At 41.9% G+C, this 12,180-nt stretch overlaps 1 protein-coding gene across 2 annotated transcripts in view; it reads right to left on the reverse strand.

Moving 5' to 3' along the window:
* Window positions 1-478: 478 nt before the first annotated feature.
* Window positions 479-12,180, reverse strand: part of MAT2B (methionine adenosyltransferase 2B) — a 30,092-nt gene continuing 18,390 nt past the window's right edge. The window contains exons 7-8 of one of the 2 annotated variants that reach the window (XM_042453425.1): window positions 8,763-8,950; window positions 479-538 (exon numbers count right to left, since the gene is read on the reverse strand). In XM_042453425.1, the coding sequence (XP_042309359.1) occupies window positions 8,780-8,950 (171 nt within the window). In that variant the 3' untranslated portion in view covers window positions 479-538; window positions 8,763-8,779. Of the gene's footprint in view, window positions 539-7,490; window positions 8,951-12,180 lie in introns of those variants that run through there. The other variant, XM_042453424.1, reaches the window with a different exon arrangement.

The following is a 12,180-nucleotide window of genomic DNA, read 5'->3' on the forward strand; positions in this document are numbered from 1 at the left end:
CGTCACGCGGCGGAAGTGACGCCGCGAGTGCGCGACTAGCGCCTCGCAGCGTCTCTTCTGGGCCGCAAGAAGGAGCGCGATTTTCACACTCCTTTGCTGCGTCCGGGAACCGTGCCGTTTGGCTGCTGCGGTTCCCGGACGCAGCAACCAGTGGCAGCAGCAGACCGCCGCATTTTGGCAGTCTGTAACCCGCCTATTTAATATGCACAAAATTCACTTTGGAAGGGGCCTAGAGCCTCCATTATAGGCATGCTCTCTGAAGGGGACAGAGACAGATGCACAATGTGAAGAATGTTGATCATTCAAATAGATAGGCACTCATTTTCCAGGACAGTTGAAACTGAATAATCACGGTTGATGATTCTCCTGAGCAATGCTAGATACAACAAATAGTTTTAAACAAAGTAAGAGTATAAGACACCTATAACAGAAATAAAGCAACAAAGAGTCTTGCAGAACCCAAAAAGATTAGCAAATTTTATTTGGCATTAAGTATGCTTGGGGTCCAGTTGTTCATCAGATAATGCAGACGCAATACCTAAGTGAAGATGTGAACAAAACCCGAGTTACTATGTCATTTAATAAAGTTGTGGTTTAGATCATTTTCACAATTTAGGAGTCATGAAACACAGAACATAAGATGTAAAGTTACAGCTATTTGAGCATTTTTAGGTTGCCTTGAGCTCTAACTTTGAGGGAAAACGTATTAAGTTCAGCTCCAGGTGATATTTATTGTGCTGCCTTTTAAATATCCACATGAGATACCGCCATAAAATAATTGTTCAGCTGGAGATTGACTCAGTAGAATGTACTGTCATAATGCATATTACTTTTAAAGAGACATTAAACAGCAGCTGGGTTATTAGTCATGTCAAAGAGGAGTGTTTAATGAGCATATACATATATAAAATTAATAAGCATATACAGAAACACTGTCACAGGAGTACTCTTTTACACAGTAGTGCAAGTGAAATGCAGAGCAATTAAAGTGCCTTATACAATCAGCCCTCAAAGCACTCCAACAAAAAGTGAATTTTATCACTGAAATGATACAGGTTGCATAGCTGGACATGATTTAACTGTATAACCGAGGGGTAGTCAAAAGTGTAGCTCTCCAGCTATTGCTGAACATCACCGCCTACCATTCCTTGCCCCTGGCTATACTGGCAAGGGCTGATGGGACATGCAATTCAGCAACATCTGGAGGCCATATTTTACTCATAACTTGTTGCTTAACTAATGTAGTCTTATCTTGTTCTCTTCATGACTTAGAATTCTAGTGCAATCGTCTGTTCATGTCTGTTTAACTCACAAAGGAAACAATGCATTTCAAGACTGAAAGGTTCCCTGACTAGCTTTCAGTTCATCATTTTTACCTCTCCAGTTTGTGTCTGCTTGGTATCACATCCTTGCTATGTAAATTGGTGCTGCTGGAATATGAAAGTTCCCCAACTAGCAAACAGGTGAAGGAACTCGCTAGCTTACTTCTTAAGAAAATCCTTCCCATGAAAACTAAGCTGCAGGCATATGCATGGCACAACTGCTTCCCCCTTCCTATGTAAGGAGCACATGGGTTATACAGTATCCAATTACCATCACGGAGTAATTTGTTGTTGTCCCCCAGATGCTTCTCTTGCCTTTTGAGATTTTTTCTTTTCTTTTAAGGGCCTGAAGTCCAAATACAGGAGTCAACAAAAATAAGCCAGCCCAGAGCCATACAACACAGTACAAGCTGTTTCACAGATGCTTCCGAATTTGAAGCACAGAAAATCAATCACCCAAATTAAAAGACTGTGATAACCGTAGCCTGTACTGACAGTGTGGACAAAATTAAACTGGAAAGCATCTCCTAGGCTTTATTTTCAAAAGAAAAATTACCAATATGCAATCAACACATCAGTAAAGAAACGGGGGGCGGGGAGAGATTGCAGAAAGCTGCTTTCAAATCTGCCATGAATACCGTATATTCCGGCATATAAGATGACTGGGCGTATAAGACGACCCCCAACTTTACAACTTAAAATAGAGTATTTGGGATATACTCACTGTATAATAATAATAATAATAATTTGTTTTATTTATATACCGCTATTCCAAAGATCATAGCGGTGAACAGCAAGTAAGCTAATTAGCAAGTAAGCTAATTTGCCCCCAACAGTCTGGGTACTCATTTTAGCGACCTCGGAAGGATGCAAGCCTGAGTCGAGCTTGGGCCCTTTTGCTGGTCTTGAACTCGCAACCTTGTGGTTTTGAGTGAATGGCTGCAGTACAGACATTTAACCACTGCGCCACCAGGGCTATAAGACTACCCCTCTCTTCCTCGATAAGTCAGAAAGGAGCTGAAGGCACACAACAACAGCAGCTGCAGCAGCAGCAGCAGCAGCAGCAGCAGCAGCAGCGATAGAGGAGAAAGAGGGGGGAGGAGAAAAAAGGAGAAGGAGAAAGAAGAAAAGGAGGGGAAGAGGAGGCAGACTCCACTACACTCTGAGGAAGGAGTGTGTTCCATGTTTGAAATAACAGCATACACAACATTATTTCACCCGCCCTGACAACTCCTCCCGCCTGTCCTCTTGGTGCATCTACACTTTAGAATTAATGCAGTTTGACACCACTTTAAGAGCTGCTGCTCCATCCTATTGGAACCCTAGGATTTGTAGTTTTATAAGGTCTTTTGCCTTCTCTGCCCAAAGAATGCGAGGAGGGGCACTGATCCAAACTACAAATCCCAGGGATTCTGTATGGATGGAGCCGTGGCAGTTCAAGTGGCTCCTATTGGAATCAAAGCCCAGGAAGCTTTGTGCCAAATAGAAATGCGTTAGGCTGCAACTGCACTGCAGAAATAATCCAGTTTGACATCCCTTTAACTGCCCTGGCTCAGTACTATGGAATCCTGGGAATTCTAGTTTTCTGAGACATCTCAGCAAACTTTGGTGTGACAACAAACTACAATTCCCAGGATTTCATAGCACTGGGCCATGGCAGTTAAAATGGTATGAAACTGGATTGTCTCTGGAATGAAGATGCAGCCTACATTGGATCCAAGACACACTGCAGAAATAATCCAGTTCAAGACCACTTTAGCTGCCCTGGCTCAGTGCTAGGGAACCCTGGGAAGTGTAGTTTTGTGAGACATTGAGCCTTCTCTGTCAGAAAGAGCTCTGGTGCCACAACAAACTAAAATTCCCAGGATTCCCTAGCACTAAGCCAGGAGAGTTAAAGTGGTCACAAACTGGATTATTTCTGCAGTGTGTTTTGGACCTTGGTTATTAAAAATGCTCAAGACCCAATCCATACTGAAGAAATAATCCAGTTTGAGACCGCTTTAACTGCCCTGGCTCAGTGCTAGGGAACCCTGGGAATTGTAGTTTTGTGAGAAAGAGCTCTGGTGCCACAATGAACTACAATTCCCATGCATCTGAGGAAGTATGCTTAAGTCTAGGAAAGCTGCCAACTTTTCTTTCAGTGAGTCTCAAATGTGCTACAAGACCCATCTCTCTATCCTCATCATCACCACTATTGTTATCATTAAATCCAAATGCATCTGCAGAAGTGGACTTAAACTGGCAACACTGATATAAATAAATAAAGGATAATAATAATAATAATAATAATAATAATAATAATAATAATAATAATAATAATATACTGTAGACTGTAGACTCTATCTCTGGGGCTGGGATCTGGAAGCATGGAGGCAATTCCCTTGAAAAACCAGGGAATCCTGGGAATTGTAGTTTGTGAGGACGGGGGGGGGGGCAACCACTGTCCTCTCTCTGATTGGCTGTTAGTGTGACTCCATCCAAACAGGATTGGTTGCTCTGTAGCCTGGCTCTAGTCAGAGGGACTCAGGGGCTGAGAGAGAGAGAGACTAGAGACCCTTTTCTGAGGGTGGGGTGGAGACCACTCTCCAGCCCTCTCTCTGATTGGCTGAAAACTGTGTGTGACTCCAAAGGATTGGTTGCTCTGTAGCCAGCCTCGCTCTCAGGCTGGAGGGAAGGTAGAGAGACCTTCTGCCGTCCAAGGACAGGAAGAGAAGGGAGGGAGCAAGCAAGGAAGGAAGGAAAAGAAAAGGAAGAAAAAGGGAAGGGAGGAAGGAGGGAGGGAGGGAGAGAAGGAAGGAGGGGAAAAGAAAGGGAGGGAAGGAAGGAAGGGGAAAAAGCAAAGGAGGGAAGGAACGGAGGAGGATGCTTCTTTGCCTTTGAGAAAAGGCTTCTCTGCCAAGGGCTCTCTTTAGGACCCAGGGGCTTTCCGGAGTACAAGACGACCCCCGACTTTGGGGAAGATTTTCCAGGGCTAAAAAGTCGTCTTGTACGACGGAAAATACGGTATGTCCCCATATAGTATGTGCTAATCATGCAATTCCTCAAATCTTGCTGGATTCCAACTTACAGTATTCATTACCATGGCCTATTCTGGCTTGAGTTGTGGGGACTTACAGTCCTACATGTGAAAGGCTACATGATTTCCCCTCCTACTGCAGTTATCTGCATAATTAAAGCAAAGGTAAAGGAAATCTGATGAACTACCTACAAACCTCATGTTACACTGTTTCCCCAAATATAACAACTTATCCATATGTTATATGGCTGATCCAGGTTTTACACTACAGTACTATCAATAAAAGTCTGAGGAAAGAAAAAAGATGTTAAACTTTAATACTTCTTGAAAGAATAATCTACATTATCATCTCCAAATACAGTAATTCATAATCTTTCTGTTCCTGGTACTGAAAAAAATGAATTAAAACAAAAGAGCAAATGAATTTGCATTAAAAAATACTTGTTTTGACCTTCATTATTCATATGTCATGGGTACCTGACATGATATTTTTTTGCCTTGGCTTCATATTTGAAAATGAAAATAAATCTAAAATGAAAATCTATACTTGGAAAATCAAGGCATCTATTTTCGGAAAATGAATAAAGCCAAGCGAGGGAGACAACAAGAAAGTTGCAAATGTTAAAACAGGTATCAGTAAAGGTTTGGTAAGAGAAATGCTCTGGCCTCTAAATTTGATCACATTCTAATACATCAGAGAATGGAATGTGGGCTGAATGGATTACTTTGTGTTATAAAATGATGACAGACATCTAATAAGGTAGGATCAATTGATAACAGGAAGAAACTGCAAATTGCAACTGAGATGTGCGTGTGTCTTTATCTCTTAGAGAACACATCACATTACAAAATTTCTATGTAGGCTCACTACCACATAAGTACATACAAAGCCATGTATGAAAATCTCTGCATGAAATTTGTATATATCTCATATGTGAAAGTGATAGGAATATCACATGTGAGAGCCCACATTTTTATTACTGACAAGCTGTACCCAGTCTGGTTAAATAGAAAAGAAAGGAGAAAGTGCACTTTTCTGAAATATTTAATTTCACAATGCTTGTGGGTATGCAATTTTTTTTGTTGTTTCATTGTCTGTGTAGATATAGAGATTGTGTGGTTTACCAACTGTAGAACATGCAACATATAATTGTCCATGTGAGAAGCAATCCGTGTCTAGATCTAAACCACACAATTCTAAAGATTGGCCCTGAGCTTTGTTGATGGTGACTGCAAATGCCAATCAAATATTTAGTATAGCGTGTGTTGCTGTTACGTCCAACAGATGGCACTCTTTTTTTAAAAAAACATATTTTTACCTGTCGCAGGTGTGACATCTATATAATAGTAGGTAGATGTATATAAAAACATATGTGTATTCGAATGAAATGTTGTGTCAAAATTTCAAAGCAATCAGTGAAGAAGTTTCGGAGATTTAATATTTTGAACAAATAAACATTTGCATTTTTAGATAGATAGATGTGCTTGTCTTTTTAAAGTGTTTTAACCTGTGCTTTAATTTAATTCTGACTTAGCATTCAATCTTAATTTGTTCTTTTATTCAGTGTTACTATAAATTATGCTGAACCTCATTCTAGTAAGAAAAGTGGGAAAAGTAAGAAAAGTTGTCAGCAGAAACAAAGATATTGTATATATTTGAAATTTTAGCCAAAAAATTAACTCCCAAAAACTGGGTAAACTTATCTATGGGTCATTAAGTAAGTACTGTACTTTTAACACTTATCAAAAAGGAACCATCCTCTTCTCTGACTGGCAAAGGTGAGGGTTTAGTCCATCTTGGGAGAACCTTTTAAAAAGCACCAAATTCCTCTACTCTCTGCCACAGCACATCTTCTGGCCATTTTGATTGCCTGGGCAGGAAAATGGTGGCAGCGGCCGCTCTATAGCATTTCCTCACAAGGAAGTGTTGAGAGGAATTTCGCTTTGAAGGATCTGAATAAGACATTTGTGTATGTTCTTCATCTTTTCTAGGTTAAAATTGGGCAAAGTTATCAAAATTAACATTAAAGGTTTTAATCACTGCTAACTTGGGCCTGATACACACCGTCCTCGCGGCGATAATAGGGCTCGCAACTGCACACCAACCACATGGTCCCGAGCCCTACGTGTGGACAGCACCATTACAGTGCAATCCCACCACCAGAGGGGGCGTGTGCATTAAGTGTGGGTGTCACAGTGCCCACACATCATGCAAACGAAGAGATGTTGTAAGGGCTGTGATGCAGCCCTTATGATGTCCCAAAAAGGAGCCACTCTAGGTGGCTCCATTTTTGGTCCGCAGCGGTGCCGGGTGGTTTGGTTGCTGCAGCAATGCTGCGGACCAAAAATAGGTGCTTACAGACTGCACTGAAAGGGGTGGTCTCTACTGCTCCATCGTTGACATTTTCTTTGCTTTGCCTTTACATCCTTTTTAATATGTGCATGTTTTCTTAGCCCCATCTACATTTGGTCACCTCCCCCACATATCACACAGCCATCATTTGCCATAGTTCCCTCCTCATCCATCCATCTTTTAGAGTGAACACAAACAATTATGCCTTCCAGAATTCTGTAAGTTATTGGGCATGGTTCTCCTTTGCTTTGTTCTTTACATCCTGTGTTACATGCCCCTAGATTTTACCGTCAACTTATCCATGGGTCATATAAAAATCTATAATTCTGGCCCCCAAACCTAGCCTCTTTGACTTACAGATGACGTCAAATTATACATGCATATATACTGTAGATAAATAAATATATGTTATGACAACAGTCATTTAATGGTTCAAATGAGGGGTTAGCGCTTGCCAGGGCCCATGGCTGTGCATTTTCAAAGATCCGATGGAAAAGAGCTATGATGTAGTACCATTCCAACCAATTTCCCAGTAAGCAACATAAAGGGCAGGAGAAAAAACGGAGTAATCCAGATTTTGCATCCCTCTCACATGGCATTCTCAGCCAGTCACTCAACCCAAAAGAGACAGGACAAAAAATCTGATAATTCTGCTGTGTGGCACCTGATCCTCTTCAAGCCTCTTTCTGTGAAGAAAAAAACTTCACACATACAAGTGAGTAATGGTATTTTTCAGAACAAGTGAAGATAGAAATACGGAACTCAGTAAGAGGTGCTCAAAAAAAGACAACACAAGATATTGTACCAGCAATACATCTTTAATGTCATATTGTATTTTTAACTTATAAAGTGTGCGTCAAGACCTCAAACTAAGATAAAGTTAGAATATACGAAGTAACTGACACCAAAAGTGGCCTCCAAAAGACAAAAGTGGGAAATGTCAGAAAGTTATCTGCTGTCAATCTGTGAATGTTTTATCTTGAAAGGTCAGTTGATAGAAAGTTGCAGGAGGGAAAGAAGACTGAAAATGCATCACCAGAAGCTGCCTTGCGGTTTTTGTTTTGTCTGTTGTTAGCAGAAAGCTTGTATAGCATACACTCCAGCACTTCCAATACAGAAGTGAAAACACAAAATTTACACAACAGTAAACTGGAGGTAAGTATCCAGGGTTAAATGTCTTCAATCCAAGCGTATATTTTTGTTCTTGTAAATAGGGTAAATACAGGTATCTGAAGTAGCTAATCCACCTGTGTGTATGCTTTGGAGGAATACTTGTATTGTTATAGCTCTGTTGCTTGAACTAAACTATGAGATTTTAGATGTTACTTATTAACTCATTTAACTCATTATTACTCATTTAACAAAGAGATTTGGTAAATTTCTGCATTTAATGGGATTCAAATTGCTCAGATAAAACATTAGCCAGCAAAAGGCAAGGAGAACATCCATGTTTCATATTTCCAACTGACCAAAGAGAGAGTCGAGATAAGCAAATTACTGTGTACACAGAATCATGCATCTATGGTAAAGATAAATAAACCATGAGGTTTAAAATGCAAAATATGGTGAAATTTTATAAGCATCAAAACTATATATTAGTTGCAAAAATAAAGTGTTACTTTAGTATATTTTATCATAGCTAAAGCAATCTCCAATGCTTCCCACTTCAATTTCAACCACAAGAAAATAGCTTCCAAAATTAAATATGAAAGTCCTATGCTTTAATTTTTTAATCTTTTTTTTTTTTTGGCAATTAAGGAAATGAATGTTAAGGGAAATTCTGCATAGCAAATGCAAACACACACAAAAACACACAGCTGTACTTTTCAAAAGTGAGAAAGCAAATCTTCTTATCAATGGTTACTGATGGCTGTAAGAATCACATCACTAGATATTTATGTAAGCCAACTGGCAAAACAGAAAGAAATATCAAACAAAATTCTTTGCTATAATTTCACTAGTGCAAGACCATGATTTTACCTGATTTGAATTAAATCTGAAACATACAACACTTAATACAAAACTAGCCTTTCCCCCTGCATTTTAAAAAAGTGCCTCATACCATACTTACACTAAAATATTTACAAACTAGTGGAAAACAGTCTGTCTCCATCTCTTGTCGGTCAAAAAAGGCCAAAGTGATTCCTTAATCCCAACCCGAAAAGGAGTTTGTTGTTCAATGCCCAACATGCGCAGTCTGGAACAGTCAAGATGAGCATTCTTGGGACGAAGTGCACCCACTACTGGGCTATCTGTAATCTAAAAATAATAATAGGCAGCAAAGAGATATATGCAGATTCTGTACAATGAAGAGTTCAGGCATTTTTTCCATAGGACCCCACAATTTCTTTTGTCCATAAACAATATATAATATCATCTTAAATATTTTGCCATAGTAGGACTCAACAGTGAATAAAAAACTTTGCTAGTATTGAAAGACAAAGGCTTTTCTGCCCCCAAATCCTCGGCTGGGTCTTATTCTTTTGAACTATAATTCCAGTGGCACTACGAGCTGGGATAAACTGGGAATTTTAGTCCACAGTTAATATTTTCAAATGCTGAGCTGACATAGCTGTCTAATATTTTAAATGCAAAACTGAGAAATTACTCATTTTTTGAGGAACCACAGCCCACTGAATTGCTGCCCTGACCATAAAGGACAGGACTTAGCTCTTCTGGCAACCTGCTTAGTTTCTATACTATGCAAAGAGGAAGGATGGAACATCCTATCCCTTCCTTCATCAAGAATCATAGAGCTGGAAGATACCGCAAGGGCCATCTAGTCCAACCCCCTGCCATGCAGGAAATCCAGATCAAAGCATCCCCAACAGATGGCCATCCAGCCTCCGTTTGAAGACCTTCAAGGAAGGAGACTCCACTACACTCTGAGGGAATGTGTTCCACTGTCGAACAGCCCTTACTGTCAGGAAGTTCCTCCTAATGTTGAGGTGGAATCTCTTTTCCTGTAGCTTGCATCCATTGCTCCGGGTCCTAGTCTCTGGAGCAGCAGTAAACAAGCTTGCTCCCTCCTCAATATGACATCCCTTCAAATATTTAAACAGGGCTATCATATCACCTCTTAACCTTCTTTTCTCCAGGACTAAACATACCCAGCTCTCTAAGGCGTTCCTCATAGGGCATGGTTTCCAGACCCTTCACCATTTTAGTCGCCCTCCTTTGGACATGCTCCAGTTTCTCAATGTCCTTTTAAAATTGTGGCACCCAGAATTGGACACAATATTCCAGGTGGGGCCTGACCAGAGCAGAATACAGTGGCACTATTACTTCCCTTGATCTAGACACTATACTTCTATTGATGCAGCCTAAAATCGCATTGGCCTTGTTAGCTGCCGCATCGCACTATTGACTCATGTTCAACTTGTGGTCTACTTGGACTCCTAGATCCCTTTCACATGTTGTCTCCTTAAGCCAGGTGTCCCCCATCCTATAGTAAGTAAGTAAGTAAAATTTTATTTATATACCGCCTTTCTCAGACCAAGGCGGTTTCCAACATTCCACATAACAATATAAAATCACAAGAAATATACATTAAAACCTTGTACAATAAAAAACAATAAAAACCACAATTCATGCCAGCTTGACATGCTGACAAAGGGGGCGAGGAGAGAATACTTCAGGGGTCAGGGAGTCAGGGGTAAGCCTGCTCAAATAGGAATGTTTTTAACCCCTTCCTAAACTGGGTAAGGGAGGCGACCAAGCGGAGCTCAAAGGGCAGCGCGTTCCAGAGGCTGGGGGCCGAGATGGAGAAGGCCCTCCTAGTAGTGGCAACTAATCTGGCCTCTGGAACCCTTAGCAATTGCTGCCCGGTTGATCTGAGTGTGCGGGGCGGATTGTACGGAGAGAGGCGGTCCTCTAAGTACCCTGGGCCCAAGCCATTTAGGGCTTTATAGGTAACAACCAACACCTTGTATTGCGCCCGGAAGCGAATAGGCAGCCAGTGGAGGTCTTTTAAGACTGGTGTTATATGGCTGGTTCTAGATGTATTAGTGACCAGTCTTGCTGCCATATTCTGTACTAATTGTAGCTTCCGGGTATGGTACAAGGGTTGCCCCATGTAGAGTGCATTGCAGAAATCCAAGCGAGAGGTTACCAGAGCATGTACCCCCGTTTCTAGGTCGCCCCGGCCCAGGTAGGGACGCAGTTGGCGTATCAGCCTAAGTTGATAACAGGTGCTCCTGACCGTCGCACTCACCTGAGAGGTAAGGTGGAGCGACGAGTCAAGGAGCACCCCCAAACTGCGTATTGAGTCCTTCACAGGAAGCGTGATCCCGTTTAGGACAGGTGGAATCACTGCCTTTCCCGGACCGGGGGAACCTATCACGAGTACTTCCGTTTTCTCTGGATTCAAGCTGAGTCTGTTTTCCTTCATCCAGCCCATTACCGACTCCAGACAGGCCACGAGAGGAGAGATGCCATCCCTGGTCACTGCATCAGTCGGAGACATAGAGAAGACTATTTGGGTGTCATCAGCGTACTGATAACCCCGCGCCCCATGTCTCTGGATGATCTCTCCCAGCAATTTCATGTAAATGTTAAAAAGCATGGGAGACAGAATGGCTCCTTGAGGGACCCCAGATGTAAGGGCCCTCCTATCGGAGCACACGTCCCCCAGCTGCACCATCTGGAACCTCCAAGAGAGGTAGGATCGGAACCACTGGAGTGCAGTGCCCCCGATTCCCAACTCTACCAGGCGCTCCAGAAGGATACCATGGTCTATGGTATCGAAAGCCGCTGAGATGTCTAAGAGCACTAACAGGGACACACTACCCCTGTCCATTCCCAGACGGAGATCATCGACCAAGGCGACCATAGCAGTCTCAACCCCGTAAACCGTCCGAAAGCAGGTTTGAAATGAGTCTAGATAATCCGTTTCATCCAAGATCGATTGAAGCTGGATTGCAACCGCCCTCTCGATCACCTTCCCTAAAAATGGCAGTAGCGAGACTGGCCGATAATTGTTATGCATCAGGGGGTCAAGGGATGGCTTTTTGAGCAGAGGTTTTACCATGGCCAATTTTAAGCTCGATGGAAATTGCCCATCCCTCAAAGATGTATTAATAATCTGGTGTAACATTAAAGTTACTGCTGGTCCCCCCTGAGCCACTAGCCATGAGGGACAGGGATTGAGGGAGCAGGTTGTCTTCCTAACACTTCTAAGGATCTTGTCCACATCCTCAGTACTCACAGACTCAAAGTGATCCAGTATAACCGAGTCCACGGAGGCTCTGGACACCTCTATTTTGGTTTCTGCTCTAACGCTGGCATCGAGACCTTCCCTTATCCGAGAGGTTTTATCCGCGAAGAAGTTGTTAAATTGGTTGCAGCAGGCCTTAGTGCATTTCATTTTTTCGCCCTAAGTGTAGTACCTTACATTTCTCCCTATTGAAGTTCATTTTGTTAGCTGTGGCCCAGCTTTCTAGTCTATTCAGGTCATTTTGAATTTTGATCCTGTCCTCTGGAGTATTAGC

Source organism: Sceloporus undulatus, chromosome 2 (genome assembly GCF_019175285.1).
Source record: "Sceloporus undulatus isolate JIND9_A2432 ecotype Alabama chromosome 2, SceUnd_v1.1, whole genome shotgun sequence".
Taxonomy (NCBI): Eukaryota; Metazoa; Chordata; class Lepidosauria; order Squamata; family Phrynosomatidae; genus Sceloporus; species Sceloporus undulatus.